Genomic DNA, 22,800 nt, shown 5'->3' with positions numbered 1-22,800 from the left:
TTCATTGATCAGTCCAGGAGGAGAAATAAGCAGATAAATCCTCTGACAAGATATATTACAAGGCTTCTTATCTTCACATGTACTATTGATTTATAAAAAACAAATAAATAAATAAATGACGTCTACTCTTTAACCCCTTAATGACCGAAGCATTTTCCGTTTTTGCGTTTTAGTTTTTTGCTCCCCTTGTTCCCAGAGCCATAACTTTTTTATTTTTTGGTCAATATGGCCATGTGAGGGCTTATTTTTTGCGGGACGAGTTGTACTTTTTAAACGTCATCACTGGTTTTACCATATTTTGTAGTGGAAAACGGGAAAAAAATTCCAAGTGCGGTGAAATTGCAAAAATAATGCAATTCCACAGTTTTTTGTTTTTTTTTTACCACATTCACTGAATGCTAAAACTGACCTGCCATTATTATTCTCCAGGTCATTAGGAGTTCGAAGACACCAAACATGTATAGGTTATTTTTTATTTAAGTGGTAAAAAAAATTCCAAAGTTTGCTAAAAAAAAAAAAAAAGGCGCCATTTTCCGAGACCTGCAGCATCTCCATTTTTCGGGATCTGGGGCCGGGTGAGGGCTTATTTTTTGTGCGCTGGGCTGACGTTTTTATTGATACCATTTTGGGGTAGATCCGATGTTTTGATCACCCGTTATTGCATTTTATTGCAATGTTGCGGAGACCAAAAAATGTAATTCTGGCGTTTGGAATTTTTTTCTTGTTACGCCGTTTACCGATCGGATTATTTTTTTATATTGATAGATCGGGCGATTCTGAACACGGCGATACCAAATATGTGTATATGGGGTTTATTTTTTATTATTTTATTTTGAATGGGGCAAAAGGGGGGTGATTTAAACTTTCATATTTTTTTATATTTTTAAAAACATTTTTTTTATACTTTTTGCATGATTCAATAGTCTCCATAGGAGACTAGAAGCAGCAGCTGTCCGATCGCCTCTGCTACATAGAGGTGATGAGCAGATCGCCTCTATGTAGTAGAAATGCTCACTTGCTATGAGCGCCGACCACTGGGTGGCGATCATAGAAAGAGAGACATGACAACCACAGGGGTCTGCTGCAGACCGAGGTTTGTCATGCCCACGCATCGGTGACCCGCGATCACGTGACGGGGTCACCGATGGGCGGGGCAAATGCAGTGCTTCCGATGCGGCGCTGTTAAATGCCGCTGTCAGAGATTGACAGCGACATTTAACTGGTTAACAGCTGCGGGTGGATCACGTTTGCACCCGCGGCTGTTGCGGGCACATGGCAGCTGTAAGAATCAGCTGACATGTGCCCTGTTCAGTGCAGGCTCACCGCCGAAGCCCCCACTGAACCGGCCTTTCCGACGTGGTGCGTACTATTACTGACCACGTCGGAAAGGGGTTAAATGTTCGATCCTTTCATCCTCACTTTATATAAGCCACTGCCAGACCTTTCTGGCAGCAGCATACTACCCTCTCCCCATTGAAAACACATAAATACTCTGCCATGCAAAACATTAATGTGTGAGGGGGAGTTCGGAGAGATACCCGGGAGCCAAATGAGTGATCAGCCAATCGCCATCTAGACATATTTTACCTCCAATCAGCTCTGTGATAGTGATGATGATCGACATTTAAGAATGTAAAACAATGACACTAGAAGAACGAACAACCTTTTTATGAATATTCTTAAAAAAATAAACAGTCATACTCAGGCATGAAATCTTTCACAAAAATGTTACCCACCAAACATTTGTTGTGGTTGAAATGGTCTGTTTTCTTTAAGCTTAGTCTATTGTGTATGGTCACCTTTAACCCATTGACTTTTGATGTTTATATTTTTGTATTTTTTTTAATACTCCAAACTCTAACACGAGCAACGTAATAGTACATCACACGGTAAGAAGGGGGTTAAATAGCCGGGATCTGATCAAGTTCTTCAACAACAGCTGTTCCTGCAGGGAAGGTGCTGTCAACCACAGCAACCCTCCTGCTACAATGGACATACACCGCATGCAGAATTATTAGGCAAATGAGTATTTTGATCACATGATACTTTTTATACATGTTGTCCTACTCCAATCTGCATAGGCTTGAGGACCAACTACCAATTAAGTAAATCTGATGATGTGCATCTCTGTAATGAGGAGGGGTGTTGACTAATGACATCAACACCCTATATAAGGTGTGCTTAATTATTAGGCAACTTCCTTTCCTTTGGCAAAATGGGTCAGAAGAGAGATTTGACGGGCTCTGAAAAGTCCAAAATTGTGAGATGTCTTGCAGAGGGATGCAGCAAATTTCCAAACTTTTGAAGCGTAATCACCGAACAATCAAGCGTTTCATGGCGCAAAATAACTGCCCATGAATTGAGGAAAATCAAGCGTGAAGCTGCCAAGATGCCATTCGCCACCAGTTTTGCCATATTTCAGAGCTGCAACGTTACTGGAGTATCAAAAAGCACAAGGTGTGCGATACTCAGGGACATGGCCAAGGTAAGGAAGGCTGAAAAACGACCACCTTTGAATAAGAAACATAAGATAAAACGTCAAGAATGAGACAAGAAATATCTTAAGACTGATTTTTCAAAGGTTTTATGGACTGATGAAATGAGAGTGACTCTTGATGGGCCAGAGGCTGGATCAATAAAGGGCAGAGAGCTCCACTCCGACTCAGACGCCAGCAAGGTGGAGGTGGGGTACTGGTATGGGCTGGTATCATCAAAGATGAACTTGTGGGACCTTTTCGGGTTGAGAATGGAGTGAAGCTCAACTCTCAGACCTACTGCCAGTTTCTAGAAGACAACTTCTTCAAGCAGTGGTACAGGAAGAAGTCGGTATCGTTCAAGAAAAACATGATTTTCATGCAGGACAATGCTCCATCACATGCATCCAACTACTCCACAGCGTGGCTGGCCAGTAAAGGTCTAAAAGAAGAAAAAATAATGACATGGCCCCCTTGTTCACCTGATCTGAACCCCATAGAGAACCTGTGGTCCATCATAAAATGTGAGATCTACAGGGAGGGAAAACAGTACACCTCTCGGAACAGTGTCTGGGAGGCTGTGGTGGCTGCTGCACGCAATGTTGATGGAAAACAGATCAAGCAACTGACAGAATCTATGGATGGAAGGCTGTTGAGTGTCATCATAAAGAAAGGTGGCTATATTCATCACTAATTTTTTTTGTTTTTGTTTTTGCATGTCAGAAATGTTTATTTCTAAATTTTGTGCACTGATATTGGTTTACCTGGTGAAAATAAACAAGTGAGATGGGATTATATTTGGTTTTTATTAAGTTGCCTAATAATTCTGCACAGTAATAGTTACCTGCACAAACAGATATCCTCCTAAGATAGCCAAATCGAAAAAAAGCCCACTCCAACTTCCAAAAATATTAAGCTTGGATATTTATGAGTCTTTTGGGTTGATTGAGAACATAGTTGTTGATCAATAATAAAAATAATCCTCTAAAATACAACTTGCCTAATAATTCTGCACACAGTGTATATACAACAGTGTGCAGGGATTACCTCCTGATGATAACATACATTTCATAATACGTAGAAATGATTCAATGTTGGCAACCACTTGCTTTCTCAAAATTGGTTTAAAAAGTAAAATTATGCAGTTCAAGAATTATACATAATAGTTACCCACACTCTTAAAATTAAAATGCTTATAAGCCTGTTGTTTTTGGCCAATATCCTTTAAGATCTGGACACCTCCATTGGTAAATGGAACAATTCATGTGAATATCAATTCTTCAAAAGCCCAGCCTAACAAGTCAACACTAAGCTGTTTACACAATCGGGCACATTATGGTACACCCGCCCTCAGGTATAAGAAAGTATGCACATCACACTTTTCAGTGAAATGTTCTGGGAAGTAGGAAATCACACACTCCATTGTCTCTAGATTAGTCATGCTCCAAATCCCAAACCCCGACTGCCTTGTTACTAGTATGTTTAGAATAGTACATGTATATCTATGCTCTCTTGACTGTTTTCACACCAGAAGATAAAGAAAATATATACATACAATACAAACAATTATTAATAATACTGATATAGAATAGCACATAAATGACTGACTGCACATAAATGGGAAATCATATACCTGCTGTAAGGTCTTGCCATTTCCCATTTTACCACTCCAGTGAGGCTAATTGTCTTATAGAAATGATGCCATGTCCATCATTCGCAAGACGGCTGCAGCAAACTATAAGGCATGGGACTGAGGCAGGTATTAGGTGTAAGACAAATGTAAATGATGGCCATGATGTTTTGCTCTTAGCCCATTTTAAAAAATTCTAGACAACCCCTTTAAACGAGAAAACAAAACCCCACATAACAGCAGCAAAATAATTAAATAAAGGAAACATAAAAATATGCTTAAGGGCAAAATAAGCCAAACCTTAAAAAGCCCTCCCATTAACTTTTTCCCCTAAGCCTGAGTATATGTGTAAATATTGTATTGTCTGTAGGTTAATATACTTATATCCAGTGTGTTCTTAGGATCCAGCGCCGTTCCACTCCTTTTCTGAGTGACATCACCACTCTTTAGACAAACTGCATTACCTGAAAGTGGCTTTTACAATGTCAACCTATTGAGAATCAGAATGACGATCTATGGGTTAACATTGTAAAACAGACTTTGGGCTCACGCGTAGAGCATAGAGTGATCCGGATAGTCTGAAGAGCAGTGACGTCACTCAGAAAAGGAACAGAACGGCGTTGGATCCTGGAGAAGGAGGTGGTAGATGAGTACGTTAACACAGTGACAATACACTACATACACATATACACAGATTTTGGCCATGGTCCCACTATCAGTATTTTGTCAGTATTCGGTCAGTATTTTTTCTCAGGAGTGGGAGACAAAACCAGGTGAGGAACAATCAGAGAAAAGGTATAACAGAAACAAGTCACCAATTCTGCATTTATCACCCACTCCTGAGAAAAAATACTGACCGAATACTGACCAAATACTGATAGTGGGGCCGTGGCCTTAGGGAAAAAAGTTAATAGGAGGCTTGAGGATTAAATATAAACCAGCAATGTGGCCCATCATTCAAGTCAGACCCTCACTGTTGATAGAGGGATAGGATATTACATTGCTACAATATAGCAAATGATAAAATAAACTGCTCTACCAGAGCAGCTCTTCTGTGATATTTCTGGCTATTGAATAGAAAGGTTAGGAATTAACTGACATTTCACATGACTCGATTGAGTGCAAAGGATTTCAATCTATGCTTTTGCATTGGTGAAATAGCTTATAATAATGCAGGAAGTTCCCAACATTTAAAATGAATATTATTGTTCATGTTTCAAAAAGGAAACACAGTTCGGGGACTTCACGGGACAGAATGAGTGACGTATGTCACACTGCTACAATTAATAGAACAGAATAACCATAGATCAGTAGACTGTCCAATATTTTCTAGGTATCACTAATCTTACCTTTTGCAGATTGGTATGCAGCATTAAGTGTCCTTCCTCAGCTCCTGCCTGGCACTGACTAGTGGCCGTGTGAGCTTGGCATATCCTGGACAATGCTTTATATGTTGTAGTTATGAGAACACCTGTGCAGTGTGTTCATTTAATTACCTAGCTAAATATCATAATCCCTTCAGCTTTTTATGGCCTCAGTGTAACATCCTTTATATTACTGATTAGTTGTCGGTTATGTTACTGTTTAGTTAAGAAGCTATGAAAAGGTCAAGCCGAGAAAAGTCTATGGCTGATAACTAAAATCGAAAATGCATGTCTCATACACATATTTATGGAAACTTCAGTTAATGTTCTGCCACTTCTAATAACTAATTATTTTTTTAATATTTGATACAGATCATTTTTGATCAAACAAACTATTACATAATAAAAAAAAAAAAAAAACTGATATACATATCATGTCAAGAGATGATCATTTATATAAAAAAGGGTTTAAAATGTAAAAACAGTACTCCTTTAAGTTCAGAAGTTATCCCCTATCCATTGAGCTTCCTGATCTCTGGGGGTCTGATCATGAATCAGGTGCGTTTGACTCCACCATACCCTCTCAAGAGTGGTGTGAACAGGACCTATGTCTTTTACATGTAACTATTTCCTTTATCTATATTATTTATCTGCTTATCTTTCTTTAGTAATTATTTAATCATCCTTTCTATTCATTTAGATTGACATTTTAAAGGTTACTAAACCGACTACCACTTTTTTTTTTTAGCAGGGACATAAAATAACGTTCTTTAGTTTAATGCAAATTTGGAACTGGGTCTTCCGCCTAATATGTTGCATTTAAAACACTAGTGCCTTTCTATAGTGCTGAGAAGCCTTTAGGCCAGGGATGTCAACATCAAACACACAGAAGGCCAAAATGAAAAACTTGGGAGAAAGTCGTTTTGCCAACCAGAATACCATATAATGGCCTCACATAGACCTCCATACAGTGTAATGGGCCTCGCATAGACCTCCATACAGTGTAATGGGCCTCACATAGTCCTCCATACAGAATAATGGGTCCCACATAGTCCTCCATACAGAATAATGTGCCACACATAAGGGTGGTGGTTCTGGTGTCATGAGCCAAATATAATCACCCTGTGGGTTAGATTTGTCCCACTGGCCAGAGTTTGGCATGTATGCTTTAGGCTCTCTCAGGCTTAAGGTCATGAATGCAACTGCTACCTCTTGCATCCCCTATAGCTATTGCCTTTGTTGCATAAAATTCAGTTTAATAGTGCATGAGTTTCTGTCTCCAGCAATAGTGTTATACTGACAGTAAAGCATTGTTAGAAAAAAAAACAACACAGGAAGTTCCTGTTCACTCTCAGTGTGTGTAGCTTTCACTTTGCAACATGACAGACAAAATGCTAAGATCCTCAGCTATAAAAAATACCAGCTATAAGCTGTTATCTTTGTTCCTGAATATACAGGTGCATCTCACAAAATTAGAACATCATCAAAAAGTTAATTTATTTCAGTTCTTCAATCCAAAAAGTGAAACTTGTACATTATATAGAGTTATCTACTATATAATTGTCCAGGAAATCCCGCGTCGCTCATTGGTCCGGCAGCGGCCAATCAGCGCCGCGGGATTTCAGAAAAAAGATGGCGGCCGTTAGCGGCTGATCTGCGGGACGGAGCTCCGCGGCGTTGCAGCCGGGAGATGAGCTCCGCCAGATGCGACCCTGACCGCCGGACCCATCTGCGGGACGGAAATGCAGCCGGGAGATGAGCGGCGCGAGGCGCTCATGTCCCGGCTGGTAGCAGCGGAAGGACCGCCGGCGTCGCTGACATCCATGCGGAAGGGAGGACCGGGGAGCGGCGCTGCGGGTCGGGATACTTCTGCTGCGAGCGCCCGCTCATGTCCCGGGTTCTCGCAGCGGAAGTAGCCGCACAGGCAGCACCGCTCCCCGGTCCTCACCAAGACGATTCGATGATTGGTCGCGGTCTTTGGACCCAACCAATCACTGATCTTAGCGCAAAAGTTAAATACCGCTGTGCTGATTGGTCGCGGACGCTGCCCGCGACCAATCACCGATTTGGGCGCCAAATTGAAATATCGGCCGCGACTAATCAGCACAGTAGTGGTTAACTTTAGCCGCAAGATCAGTGATTGGTCGCGGGCCAAGACCGTGACCAATCACCGATTTGTGCAGCACATTTAAATAGCGGCCGCGACCAATTGGATGTCAGCGCCGCTCCCCGGTCCTCCCTTCACACCCTTGCCGCATGGATGTCAGCGGCGCTGCCTGTGCGGATACTTCCGCTGCGAGAACCCGGGACATGAGCGGGCACTCATAGCAGAAGTATGCCGACCCGCAGCGCCGCTCTCCGGTCCTCCCTTCACACCCTAGCCGCATGGATGTCAGCGGCGCTGCCTGTGTGGATACTTCCACTGCGAGAACCCGGGACATGAGCGGGCGCTCGCAGCTGAAGTATCCGCACAGACAGCGCCGCTCCCCGGTCCTCCCTTCACACCTTAGCCGCTGATGTCCCCACAGTATCCGCATGGTGTTACAAAGGTCCGGACATTTGTGTTAAAAATCGCTGATTGGTCGTGGGCGCTGCCCGCGACCAATCACCGATTTTGGCGCCAAATTTAAATATCGGCCGCGACCAATCACCGATCTTGGCTCCACATTTAAACACCGCTGTACTGATTGGTCGCGGACGCTATTTAAATGTGGCGCCAAAAATCGGTGATTGGTCGCGCCCAGCGTTGGCGACCAATCAGCACAGCGGTGTTTAAATGTGGAGCCAAGATCGGTGATTGGTCGCGGCCGATATTTAAATTTGGCGCCCAAATCGGTTATTGGTCGCGGGCAGCGCCAGCGACCAATCAGCGATTTTTAACACAAATGTCCGGACCTTTGTAACACCATGGGGATACTGTGGGGAGATCAGCGGCTAGGGTGTGAAGGGAGGACCGGGGAGCGGCGCTGCGGGTCCGGATACTTCTGCTGCGAGCAGTCGCTCATGTCCCGGGTTCTCGCAGCGGAAGTAGCCGCACAGGCAGCGGCGCTCCCCGGTCCTCACTAATACGATTCCGCTCCCCGCTCCTCACCAATACGATTCGCTGATTGGTCGCGCTCTCCGCACGCGACCAATCAGTGATCTTGGTGCAAAAGTTAAACACCGCTCTGCTGATTGGTCGCGGCCGCTGCCCGCGACCAATCACCGATTTGGGCGCCACATTTAAATAGCGTCCGCGACCAATCACCGATCTTGCCGCCACATTTAAACACTGCTGTGCTAATTGGTCGCGGACGCCAGCCGCGACCAATCAGCGAGCTTGGCGCCAAATTTAAACAACGCTCTGCTGATTGGTCGCGGACGCCAGACGGGTCCAATCAGCGAGATTGGCGCCAAATTTAAACAACGCTCTGCTGATTGATCGCGGTCGCTGGCCGAGATCAATCAGCAGTATTGGCGCAAAATTTAAACAACGGTCTGCTGATTGGTCGCGGCCGTCAGCCGCGACTAATCAGCGATTTTGGCGCCAAATTTAAACACCGCTCTGCTGATTGGTCGCGGCCGGCGACCAATCAGCGATTTTGGCGCCAAATTTAAACACCGCTCTGCTGACTGGTCGGGGCCGCCATCCGCGACCAATCAGCGAGATTGGCGCCAAATTTAAACAACGCTCTGCTGATTGGTCGAGGCCGGCGACCGCGACCAATCAGCAGAGCGATGCAGAGTGGGGTTTAAATTTGGCCCCAAAGTTGCTGATTAGTCGCGTCTGACGGCCGCGACCAATCAGCAGAGCGTTGTTTAAATTTTGCGCCAAAATCGCTGATTGGTCGCGGCCGGCGGCCTCGACCAATCAGCGATTTTGGCGTCAAATTTAAACACCGCTCCGCTGATTGGTCGCGGCCGCTGCCCGCGACCAATCACCGATTTGGGCGCCACATTTAAATAGCGGCCGCGACCAATCACCGATGTTGCCGCCACATTTAAACACTGCTGTGCTAATTGGTCGCGGACGCCAGACGCGTCCAATCAGCGAGATTGGCGCCAAATTTAAACAACGCTCTGCTGATTGATCGCGGTCGCTGGCTGAGATCAATCAGCAGTATTGGCACAAAATTTAAACAACACTCTGCTGATTGGTCGCGGCCGGCGACCAATCAGCGATTTTGGCGCCAAATTTAAACCCCGCTCTGCATCGCTCTGCTGATTGGTCGCGGTCGCCGGCCGCGACCAATCAGCAGTATTGTCGCCAAATTTAAACACCTCTTTGCTGATTGGTCGCGGTCGCGACTAATCAGCGATTTTGGTACCAAATTTAAACACGCTCTCCATTCCTCACTAACACAGTTCGCTGATTGGTCGCGGCCGCCGCCCGCGACCAATCAGCGATTTTGGCGCCAAATTTAAACACCGCTCTGCTGATTGGTTGGGGCCACCATTCACGACCAATCAGCGAGATTGGCGCCAAATTTAAACAACGCTCTGCTGATTGGTCGAGGCGGGCGACCGCGACCAATCAGCAGAGCGATGCAGAGTGGGGTTTAAATTTGGCCCCAAAGTTGCTGATTAGTCGCGTCTGACGGCCTCGACCAATCAGCGATTTTGGCGCCAAATTTAAACACCGCTCTGCTGATTGGTCGCGACTAATCAGCGATTTTGGTGCCAAATTTAAACACGCTCTCCAGTCCTCACTAACACGGTTCGCAGATTGGTCGCGGCCGCCGCCCGCGACCAATCACCGATATTGCCGCCAAATTTAAACAAAGCTTTGCTGATTGGTCGCGGTTGCCTAACGCGACCAATCAGCGATTTGGGCGCCAAATTTAAACGCCGCTCTGCTAATTGCGCCCCGTCGGCCGCATACCTATTCTAGAATACCCGATGCGTTCGAATCGGGCCACCATCTAGTTACAAACAGAGTGATCTATTTCAAGTCATTATTTCTGTTAATGTTGATGATTATGGCTTACAGCCAATGAAAACATAAAAGTCATTATCTCAGTAAATTAAAATAATTAACAAAAAACACCTGTAAAGGCTTCCTAAGCGTTTAAAAGGTCCCTTAGTCTGTTTCAGTAGGCTCCACAATCATGGGGAAGACTGCTGACTTGACAGATGTCCAGAAGGCAGTCATTGACTCACTCCACAAGGTCCCAGAGTTCCAATCTTAATTTGGAAATCAAGGTCCCAGAGTGTGGAGGAAGAGTGGAGAGGCACACAATCCAAGCTGCTTGAGGTCTAGTGTGAAGTTTCCACAATCAGTGATGGTTTGGGGAGCCATGTCATCTGCTGGTGTAGGTCCACTGTGTTTTATCAAGACCAAAGTCAGCGCAGCCGTCTACCAGGAAATTTTAGAGCACTTCATGCTTCCCTCTGCCGACAAGCTTTTTGGAGATGGAAATTTCATTCTCCAGCAGGACTTGGCACCTGTTCACACTGCCAAAAGTACCAATACCTGGTTTAAAAACAACAGCATCACTGTCCTTGACTGGCCAGCAAACTTGCCTGACCTTAACCCCATAGAGAATCTATGGGGTTTGTCAAGAGGAAGATGAGAGACACCAGACGCAACAATGCAGACGAGCTGAAAGCATCTATCAAAGCAACCTGGGCTTCCATAACACCTCAGCAGTGCCACAGGCTGATCGCTTCCATGCCATGCCGCTTTGATGCAGTAATTGATGCAAAAGGAGCCCCGACCAAGTATTGAGTGCATTTACTGAACATATGTTTCAGTAGGACAACATTTCAGATTTTAAAAACATTTTTCAATCTGTTGTTATAAAGTATTCTAATTTACTGAGATAATGACTTTAGTGTTTTCATTGGCTGCAAGCCATAATCATCAACATTAACAGAAATAAACACTTGAAATAGATCACTCTGTTTGTAATGACTCTATATAATATATGAGTTTCACTTTTTGTATTGAAGAACTGAAACAAATTAACTTTTTGATGATATTCTAATTTAGTGAGATGCACCTGTATATACACTGTTGAATGGCTGGACAGTACAGAGATTAATACCCTGCCAACAGGTATTGAGCCCAGAGACCCAGAAACCCAAAGACCCAGAGAACAGCTCAGAGGAGAGAGAACAACGGTGTACTAAAAAGAAGAAGCAGGGATGGCTGCCAGGAGCAACTCTGTGTAGTTCACAGTGCCAATTCTGACTAACCAGAGCTACCAATCCTGGAAATTCAAGGAAAATATGCTGCTGATAAAAGAAAGTATGTGGAAATACACACAGGAGTCTAGACCTGACCCACTACCAGAAGACTGGGTAGAGAAGGATCAAAAAGCACAAAGCACTATCTCCCTCAGTATAGATGATGATCAGATTGTGCATGCATGTGAATATGAAACTGCAAAAGAAATGTGGGAACAGCTGCAGAAAGTGCATGAAAGGATAAATCTCAGCAATAAGCTCTATTTAATAAGAAAGCTATATCAGTCTAAGCAAAATAAGGGCCAAAATATCCAGGATTACATAAGAAATACTCTAGAAATTATGGAGCACCCGCGGGGCATTGGAGAAGATCTAAAAGATTTCCATGTTGCGGCACTACTACTAAGCAGTCTACCAGAAAGCTATGACACACTTGTAGCTGCACTAGATGCATGGCCAGATTATGAGCTTACATTGGAGGAAAGCTTGTAGATGAATATATGAGAAAGACAGAAAGTGTAAGCAGCAGTGGGGTATCCAAAGCAGAATCCGCTTTAAAAACCGAAGATCTAACCTCTCACATCAGATTATCAGCCAGCAAACGGATAGTGAAGGTAGATTGGCTCACCTAACAATATCTACGTCCTGCGGGGTTTTATCCATTTATAATGTCTATGCTTCTAATGTAGGGAATAAATCCTTATTCAAACAGTTGGAAACTAGACTTTTGCTTAACTCCAATTCCATTAAAATAGTAGGGGGTGACTTAAATTCAGTAGTGTCAGTACATGAAGACAGAAAAAATATTACAGGCATTATCCAGTCAACAACTACACATGACAAGATGCTGGCACTAGTGTTGAGCGAGTATGTTCTGTTCCGAGTATGCTCGGGCGAGCTCCGAGTAGTTACAGCTGCTCAGTGATATGTTTGAATCGCTCCCGTGTGCATGATTTGCAACTGTTTGACAGCTTTATTACATGTGAGGAATGTGTAAGAAATAGACATTCCTCACATGTAGTAAAACTGTCAAACAGTCGCAAATCATGCACACGGGAGCGATTCAAACATATCACCGAGCAGCTGTAAATACTCAGAGCTCGGCCCGAGCATACTCGGCGAAAGGGTTAATAGAACATACTCGCTCAACACTAGCTGGCATCTCTCATGTCCACCTGTCAGTTAGTCGACTCATGGAGGTTCCTTAATCTTAGCAATAGAGAGTACACACATTTCCACACGCCAACGATTCATGGTCTCGAATTGATTATATGTTTGTTTGTCTCCCCCTCCCTTTTGGCCAAATTGATCTCTGTACACATCGACAATATTGCTATTTCGGACCATGCTCCAGTAATTTTGGAATTATCAAAGACTTTCCCCAGCGGCTCAGACTTTCTGTGGAGATTCCCCAAATACTTTTGTAAAGATGACTCTTTCATCTTCTCCCTCAAATTATGGTGGCAAGAATTCATGTCGGACAACTGGACACACCAAAAAGACCCTATGTTACTATGGGAGTCTGCCAAGGCGGTGCTTAGGGGGAAAATTATGGGGTATACATTTTCCCACAAAAAAAAGTTCTAAAAAGGTATGGGGAACTCTCTACTGACTTAAAACAAGCCTACACCAAATTTTTACTTGACCCAATCGCCATAAATAAAAACCACTGGTCGCAAAAACAAGCGGAGTTAAACCAATATGCAGACTTGAGGGAAAAATTTCACCTATCTAAATTGGAAGCTTATTTTTATAGCTTCGGTAACAAATCGGGGCGGATGTTGGCTAATTTGGCTAAAGGGATGAGAAAACCACAGGGAATCAGGGAATTTTTCAATTAAAAAGTACCGACGGGGAAATCCACACCAACCCTAAAGCAATAAATTAGATATTAGGTTCTTGTTATAAGGACCTTTACAAAAATACAAAACAAATCCCTCCCTCCTCAGTTACACTTTTAGATTTGGTCAAGTTACTCATCTTCTCAGAGGAACAAAAATCTATCTTAAACAAACCTATCTCTTTGGAAGAAGTCACGAATACAATTAAGAATCTAAAACCGAACAAAGCACCCGGCCCAGATAGATACACAAATGAATTTTTCAAATCTCTAAGAGAGGAAATTTCCCCTTTATTGGAATAAATTTTTAACAAAATATCTCAAGGCGATCCAATTTCTCCTTCCGCAAACATAGCATATATTAAATTGTTACTAAAACCAGACAAAGACCCGTTATCCCCCAGCTCGTACAGGCCAATCTCTCTCATTAATACAGACATTAAGATCATATCTAAAATAATGGCCAACAGACTGGCCTCCATTTTACCCCATCTCATATCTCCCACCCAAGCAGGCTTTGTAAAAGGTTGCTCTGCCACGCTAAATATCAGAAAAGTACTGCTGGTACTGGATAAAATCCATTCTTCACCTAACTCAAAAGGTTCCCCAGCGATTGTTTCATTGGACGCGGAAAAGGCCTTTGATAATATAAATTGGGAGTGTCTGTATAAGGTCTTAACAAAAATGTCACTAACAGGCCCCTTCTTCTTACATTTGTAATTTGTATTCGTCTCCAAGGGTTCAGGTATACACCCCGGGTTTCTTGTCCACTCCTTTCCCCCTTGAGAAAGGAACGAGACAAGGTTGTCCGTTGTCCCCCCTCCTCTTCAACTTAGCTCTGGAACCCCTAGTCCGCATTTTGTCTGATCCAAACACTTTCTCAGGTATTCAGTTTCCTGGGAAATCAATTCAGGCGACTTTTTTTGCATACTGTTTATGTCTGATCCCATCCAACATTTGCCTATAGTGTTGAACCTGCTTAAAAATTTCGCTTCATATTCTGGGTTTAAAATCAATGTTAAAAAGTGTGAAATACTCCCATTAACCGAGAAGGGAAAAAAACTCTGCCCAAATGGGTCTTTAAATGGTATATCCTTAGCACCCTCACATATCACCTACCTGGGAATTAAAATAGGTCGTTCGCCTTCATCTATATACACCTTAAACTACCCCCCTCATAAAAAAAATCGTCAACCAATTAAAGTCATGGCAAGATTTGCCTTTATCTTTTAAGGGTAGGGCACATCTGGTAAAAATGATCAGTGTAGTCAAGATTATGTATCCACTACAAACCTTACCACTACTCCTGAAACACACGGCCGTAACTACACTCAATAGGGCCTTCACTCATTTTATCTGGAAGGGAAAACGTCCTAGAATTAATATGAGCAAACTTATGGCTTCCAAAGACGATGGAGGCATTAATTTTCCAAGCATCAGAAATTACAATCTTGCCTGCCTCTTTCGTTCTATAATAGACTGGTTTCCTAAGAGACATACGTATTCTGACTACACGTTAGAAGCCGACTATGCATACCCCCTTGACTTGGTTGCCCTCCTTCACTCTCGTTTCACCTCCCTTCCCTTGTCAGTTAAGAAGTCAACAATCCTTAGGGACACTATCTCCGCCTGGAAGGCAGTCAGGAAACAATATGGCCTTTCCTTCAGGATTTCAAAGTACCTTTCAATATGGCAAAACCCATAATTCCTTGTAAAATTCCGGGTTTCCCTTGCAGATCTTTGCCAAACTTTTTTCCTCTCTTTTAAGGACAGGTTTTTGAGATATTTTTTCCCATCCTTTCCTCTCAGTCTACCTGAGGATTATCATTGGCTGAGTACTTTTTTAACATGTCCTTTTTCTCTACATGTTTGTACAATTTGTTGCATGTTTTTATTAAAGGGCGGAAAAAAACGCAGCACTACCAATTATTTTGCGGAAGCGCTGCGTTTTCGCCGCCATTGACTTGCATTGGAACGCATGGATTCCGCATCACAGTATATGTAGATGCGCATTCCATGCGTTCCAATGTGCGGATGGTACCCGGGTGTGGAGGAGAGGAGACTCTCCTCCGGACCCAGGTACCATAGAATCTGTGAAAAAAAGACTAAAATAAAAAATAAATGTTATATTTACCTTCTGATGGCCCCCGCTGTGCTCGTCCTCCCATGCCGGCAGATCGCGGTGGACTGAAGGACCTGCGCTGACGTCATAGTCATGTGACGGGTCACGCAATGCTGACGTCGGGAGGTCCTTCAGTGTACCGCGATCTGCCGGCAGCCAGGATGGAGCGAAGCAAGACTGCGGGGGCCATTGGAAGGTAAGCATGATATTTATTTTTTATTTTTTAACATTCTTTTGGTCACACTATATAAATCCATGCCGTTTGCATGGATTTATATAGTGTGACCAAGTTGACAAGCACTTTCCAAGTGATGCTAAAATCGCTTGGAAAGCGCTTGTCAACCCGCATGCGGAAATGCATGTGAAGAACGCTTCACTTCCGCATGTCCCTGGCAGGAAAACGCATGTACAATCCGCATGCGTTTTTTCTGCCAGGGGAGATGAAGAAACGATCAGGAAAAATCCGGAGCTTTTCTGCATCGTGGTCACATAGCCTTAAAAGGTTTTCTGCATGGAAGGAAGCTAAATTGTCCAATGCTGATGTTATAGCATTCCAGGAAACAAAATTTGCAGATAAAAATCCTCCAAATTTTGCCCATAAGTCTTTCCCACACTCTTATAGATCATCCTCATCTGCTAAAAAAGCTGGAGTCCTTACCGCCATTCGAGACTCAATATCTTTCCAATTTATCAACGAAATTATAGACACCAACGGACATTTTCATTTTTTAATTTGTGAACTAGAATCGGTGACATACACACTGGTTAATATATATGCTCCCAACAAGGGGCAAATTTCTTTCCTTAATAGATTAATGAAAAAAGTGAATAAGTTTAAAAAAGGTATATTAATCATGATGGGAGATTTTAATGCCACCTCTGACAGCAGTATTGACACTACAGCCTCTTCCAGAAGACCTAGGATTACATAAAAAATGGATATTTATGGAACAGCTTTTCGATGTATTTAGATGCTTAAATGCCTCATCTAGGGAATTCACCTTCTACTCTAATCTTCACAAAACGTCTTCAAAAATAGATTTGATTCTCACAGATATTTCTTCTATTCATAAATTTTCAGAGGCCTTAATAGGTAACATATCCTGGTCAGATCAAGCCCCAGTTTCCTGTAAAATAAAAATGTCAGTTTCCCAAAACAGCTTCAGGGAATTGAAGGGCAACTTCTTGATTTTAAACTGTCCCTTATACAGAAAAAAAATTGAAGAGGCCATTGAAATTTACTTTAAAGAAAATTCCTTACATGTCACCTCTCCTTCTTGTTTATGGAATGCTCATAAGGCTGTTATTCGTGGTCCGCTTATGCAATTTAACACTATACACCAAAAGAAAACTAAAGAAAAAAATTCTAGAAGTTTCTAGGAAAATTAATGATGAGGGAATAAGACAACAAAGCAACCCGTCAAGTTACACTCACTCTACTCTCTTGAAATTAAGAACAGAATTTAAAGTCCTTCTTATCAAGGATTATGATAAAATAATAAAAATCTCTAGAATAAATTACTATTATTCATTCAACAAAATCTCAAAGTTGATGGCGAATAGAGTGAGGGAGCACCGTATTAAATCTAGAGTGAAGGTTATTATAACAGTTTATCATCCTCAGTGTATTGCAAATCAGATTCAAAAATTTTATTCCACACTCAATAATCTGAAAGATGACCCATATACTCCACAACCCAACACTGATGACATCAACAAATTTCTTTCTTCCGCAAACTTACCTCATCTTGACCCCAAACAATCCAACTCTCTAAATTCACCATTAAATGAGGAAATTGCTTTTGCAATTTCTAAATTAAAAGATAATAAGGCCTCAGGTCCAGATGGATACCCAAATGAATACTACAAAATTTTTAAACATCATTTAATACCACCACTGTTATCTTTCTTCAATTCGACCATTAACTCAAGTTCTTTTCCAAAGGAATCTTTACACGCTAATATTATTGTTATCCCCAAACAAGATAGTAACCCCGAGCTAATACAAAATTACAGACCCATTTCCCTCCTAAACTGTGATGTTAAAATATACTCTAAATTAATCTCAAAAAAGCTAAAAGATATTATACCTACATTAATACATTCTGACCAAGTCAGCATTGTTAAAAAAGACAGGCCTCAGATGGGACAAGAAGGATTATAAATATTTGGTCTATCATAGAAAATAAGAAAATTCCATCTATCCTTCTATCACTAGATGCGGAAAAAGCTTTCAATCGAATTAATTGGAACTTTATGATTGCTACTCTAAAAAAATTTGGATTTGAAGGCCATATTCTAAATTCCATATTAGCTTTATATTCTTCTCCCATAGCAAAAGTCATTGTCAACAACCATTATTCTTCCCCTTTTACTTTATCTAATGGAACCCGTCAGGGCTGCCCCCTTTTCCCATTATTATTTATTCTACTAATGGAGCCCTTTGTTGAATCAATCCGGTCTAATTATTACAGTAAAGGCATTCCATCAGGCATGAGGCAACACAAACTAGGACACTTTGCGGATGACATCCTTATTTCCATTGCAGACCCTATGAACTCCCTTAGAGAGATTTCTGTGTTAATCAATAGGTTTTCTTTAGTTTCCCATTATAAAATAAATGAAAAAAAGTCTAAAATTCTTAGCTTCCACTTGGATAAGGATTTACGGAATGATATAAAAGGTGAATTCCCTTACTCTTGGGCAGATTCTAACATCACTTTTTGGGCATTAAAATCACAAACCCTTTAAGGAAGATTGTGGAAGTAAATTTTGGAGAAATCATTAAAGAAATTCAATCTATCCTTGATAAATATGATAAAGTAAATACCTCTAGTTAGAATAACCATTATAAAATGATGATCCTCCCAAAATTGCTGTATGTGCTTAGATCCGTTCCTCTTTCTGCTCCTGCTATCTTGATTCAGAAATTCCATAAACAATTGTCAAAATATATTTGGCAAAACAAACCTCCTAGAATCTCAAAAGGTCTTCTGTTCAAGAGTAGGAGCAATTGAGGCATAGCCCTTCCAAATATCCAAGCGTATTATGAGGCTAACATCATCCTACAGAGTAGAAACTGGTTTCAAACGAGGAATAAACCAAACTGGGTCTTTTTGGAAGAGGAATTATATGGAAACTCCTCTTTATCATCCATTATTATGTTACACCTACTTGATTCTTCTCTTCCATTACCAGAACAGCCAACAGTATTCTCAACAATTCTCCATTGGAAAAAACTATATAAGTTGGTATCAGATAATTTGTCCATATTTCCCCTAAGAAAGTACCCATCACTATTTTTCACACGATTTTTCCAAAGTTTCCATTTGGCAAATGGATAAAACTAGGGATTACTAATTGCTCCTTCCTGCTATCAGGTCCAAATAAAGACTCCATCATAAACTTCCAAGCTTTAAAAACTTCTTATGGTCTTCCAGATGAGGAACTTTTCAACTTACTGGATCTTAGAAAGTATATAAGAAAAAAATTCTCATTACCTTTAGTTCTCCCAAGAGCTATTATCACATTGCTAGAAAACCCCTCATCTGACTTCATTTGGAACATGAAAAATCTTTACATGTTCTTTAACTCAGATCTCGAGTTTAAAAAACCTAAATCGATTATAAAATGGGAAACAGATCTAAATAAAAAATTTTTTCTTATAATTGGCAACAAGCTTTTAAGCTCATGTACAAATTTAACGTTAATGCAAATATACATGAGAACTACTTTAGAATACTCTCTCGTTGGCATCTCACTCCAGTTAGGCTTAAAGAACCCTTCCCAACCTTGTCTGATCTGTGTTGGAGAGATTGTGGGCAAACTGGTAGTATTATACATATTTTTTTGGTCATTAAGACCTTATGAGAAGAGATCAATATTCTACTATATAAAATAGGGAAAAGGAAGATACTTATCTCTCCTTATCTTTGTCTTCTCTCCCTTGAAACTGATTTCCTTTCTAGGGAAATGTGATTTATATCTCTCCATATTTTTGCAGTAGCTAAACTGCTCATTGAAACCAAATGGAAATCTCCTGCTATCCCTACCGTTAATGATATCTTTGATAGAGTCTCAACACATAACACTTTTGAACTTACCTTTTCCCTAAAAAACAATACTCTTCCAAAATATGAAGCCAGATGGTCTCTATGGAACCTACTCTTCCTTTGAATGTAGATTACCTTTCTTATGATAAATCCTAACTGTTAGCCAGTTGTTGTTTTTTTTTTTTTTTTATATATATATATATATATTTTTTTTTTTTTCTCTAAAACATGAAATGTGTTTTAGGTATACTATAATGTACATTGTATTATTTGTGTTAAGCACTTCTCAGATAATTACTTTGTTCTCCCCCTCCTTTCATTCCTTATCCCTTCTCAGTTTATTCTTTCCTCATTTAACCTCTCCCCCTATTATTTCTCCTCTTTTCCGTCCTCCTTTCCTTTTTCTATTTTCCTTCCCTTCCCTACCCCTTTTCCTCACCACTCCCTTCCTCTTTTTTCCTTCTTCTTCTCCTCTCCCTTTCCATGTGACCCGCAGAAGCACTAGTTAGAGAGTGAAACAGCTGTCGTCCACCTCCTCCCCGCTTTCCATTCATTTTATCCGAATATGAAATAAAGGACTCTTATTTTTACATAAACCGTGAGTGCAGCTTTTCATCATCTCCTTTCTATTGGACATTATAAATGAAGCGCGGAGAGAAACTCAGTATAAAATTATACATGGGGCCATTTATGCATTTAACATACCTAAAAAAGATCCGCTATCAAATAGGCTAACAGCTTGCCCTAAATGCCACCTTCCTTTTTCCGACCTTATACACGGCCTTTGGTCATGCCCTGCATCAATTTCATATTGGAGACAAGTATCAGATTTGATTAACACCATTTGGGGTCCAGGATACACCCTCTCTCCTTATCTAGCCTTGATGCATTTCTGGAACAATACAGAGAACCCTAGGGGAAAGATGGGAAGCCCACCCAAATTGCTCCACACCTGCTTATTTTGGCAAAAAAAAATGACTTAAATATTGGCTAGACCCCAACACTCCCCCCATTGAAGAGCTGACAGCTCAAATGAAACATTTTATGGGAGTGGAGCAACAAGACGCCCTTAGCAATAAGGAAACGCAAGCGGGCAAATTTCTTCCAAAATGGAAACAGTTTATTGTAAACTGCTGCTCATTAAATGAAAAAAGGAAAATGGTGGAATCCATCACTTCCACAGCGTGGTACATTCTGGAGGACCTTAAAAATAGCCTAGGACCACTACGCTTAAATTAAGGAAGGGAAAGAAAGTAGGATAGAGAGATCATTAGGTAAGGATTTACAGTACGAGTATAGATGGTCTATTTTACCAAGATGGCTTCAATAAATCAGAATATCACCTGGATTATATGTCAGGTAAATTGATATAAGTTACAAATTTATTGGGTTTTTATTGTCTGTATTGTTTTGTATTACCAATCAATCTTGTGAGAATTATCACTTTATACCTTGTCTGCGAACAGGTATCTGATTATCGTTTTAGTCTGGTATGTTATGTTTTTTTTTCTTAAATACTAATAAAAATTACATATTAAAAAAAAAAAAACAAGATCTACCCAAAAATAAAAGTCATTTGAAGGAAACACATGAGTGTTTCATCTGCAAGAAATCAGAGCACCTAAAGGCTGACTGCAGAGTCTGGAAAGCTAAAAAGAATCAGCTGGAAAAGCAAAATAATAATCAAAGGGTTAAAAGTGCCATTACTGAGCCCCTCAGGGGTTCTTGATTAAAGATGATACATTAAAAACATGGGATATACTGTATTAAAACAGAAAAAAGACCTAAGAAGCACTGATAATTCTTAAACTCCTCTCTTTTCAAACCCAGACTTTACCCCGGGTCAGGATAGACAGAGGTTTCTCAGATGGAGCTCTGATTCAGACTTACAGATATACAATATCATAACGGAAACGGGACTGCCCTCGCTCGAAGATCTGCAATCCCAGGATCCTCTGCAAACCCTGCCCTGGATGGAATACAGACAGTTGGAATCTTTTGTATCTGAGAGAGGGGGGGGACTGCGTCTTCCGACTCCCAGGGTGACCCCCTTTGAAAAACTTTTTACACAGAAAGAGCCAATGCCCCATATGATCTCACATTTTTATTGTCTCCTCTCTCAACCAGCAACAGCAACGACCCCTTATTATTTGCGAGCGTGGGAATCGGAATTGGGTTTCACATTTTCTGAAATACACACGTGGTCAAAATTGTTGGTACTCCTCGTTTAATGAAAGAAAAACCCACAATGGTCACAGACATAACTTGAATCCGACAAAAATAATAATAAATTAAAGATCTGTGAAAATGAACAAATGAAATTCAGACATTGCTTTTCAACCTTGCTTCCGCAGAATTTAAAAGAAATGAAACTCATGAAATAGGCCTGGACAGAAATGATGGTACCCCTGAAAATAATGTGACAAAAGGGACATGTTAAATCAAGTTGTGTCCACTAATTAGCATCACAGGTGCCTACAATCTTGTAATCAGTCAGTTGGCCGGTATATAGGGCTACAGATACTCACTGTGCTGTTTGGTGACATTGTGTGTACCACACTCAACATGGACCAGAGGAAGCAAAGGAAAGAGTTGTCTCAGGAGATTAGAAAGAAAATTATATACAAGCATGTTAAAGGTAAAGGTTATAAGACCATCTCCAAGCAGCTTGATGTTCCTGTGACTACAATTGCACATATTATTCAGAAATTTAAGATCCATGGGACTGTAGCCAACCTCCCTGGACGTGGCTGCAGGAGGAAAATTGATGATAAATCAAAGAGACGGATAATACGAATGGTAAAAGGGCCCAGGAAAACTTCTAAAGAGATTAAAGGTGAACTCCAAGCTCAAGGAACATCAGTGTCAGATCGCACCATCTGTTGTTGTTTGATCCAAAGTGGACTTCATGGGAGACGACCAAGGAGAACACCATTGTTTAAAAAAAATCCTAAAAAAGCCAGACTGGAATTTGCCAAACTACATGTTGACAAGCCACAAAGCTTCTGGGAGAATGTCCTATGGACAAATGAGACAAAAATGGAAGTTTTTGGCAAGGCACATCAGCTCTATGTTCAGAGGCGGAAAAATTAAGCATATCAAGAAAAGAACACTGTCCCTACTGTGAAACATGGAGGAGGCTCTGTTATG

General features: G+C 41.3%; 1 protein-coding gene across 3 annotated transcripts in view; it reads right to left on the bottom strand.

Annotated features, from left to right (window-relative positions):
• The window catches only part of MYO5C (myosin VC), a 205,272-nt gene that overhangs the window by 148,666 nt on the left and 33,806 nt on the right, over nt 1-22,800 (bottom strand). Inside the window, exon 1 of one of the 3 annotated variants that reach the window (XM_073653030.1) lies at nt 5,454-5,584. The exons of the other annotated variants lie outside the window; for them this stretch is intronic. Within the exon in view, the coding sequence (XP_073509131.1) occupies nt 5,454-5,477 (24 nt within the window). The 5' untranslated portion in view covers nt 5,478-5,584. Of the gene's footprint in view, nt 1-5,453; nt 5,585-22,800 lie in introns of those variants that run through there. 3 annotated transcript variants of the gene reach the window in all.

This window comes from Phyllobates terribilis, unplaced genomic scaffold (genome assembly GCF_046119375.1).
Source record: "Phyllobates terribilis strain yellow unplaced genomic scaffold, ASM4611937v1 Scaffold_11__3_contigs__length_659146591, whole genome shotgun sequence".
Classification (NCBI taxonomy): Eukaryota; Metazoa; Chordata; class Amphibia; order Anura; family Dendrobatidae; genus Phyllobates; species Phyllobates terribilis.
This window is presented reverse-complemented; position numbering and strand designations above follow the sequence as displayed.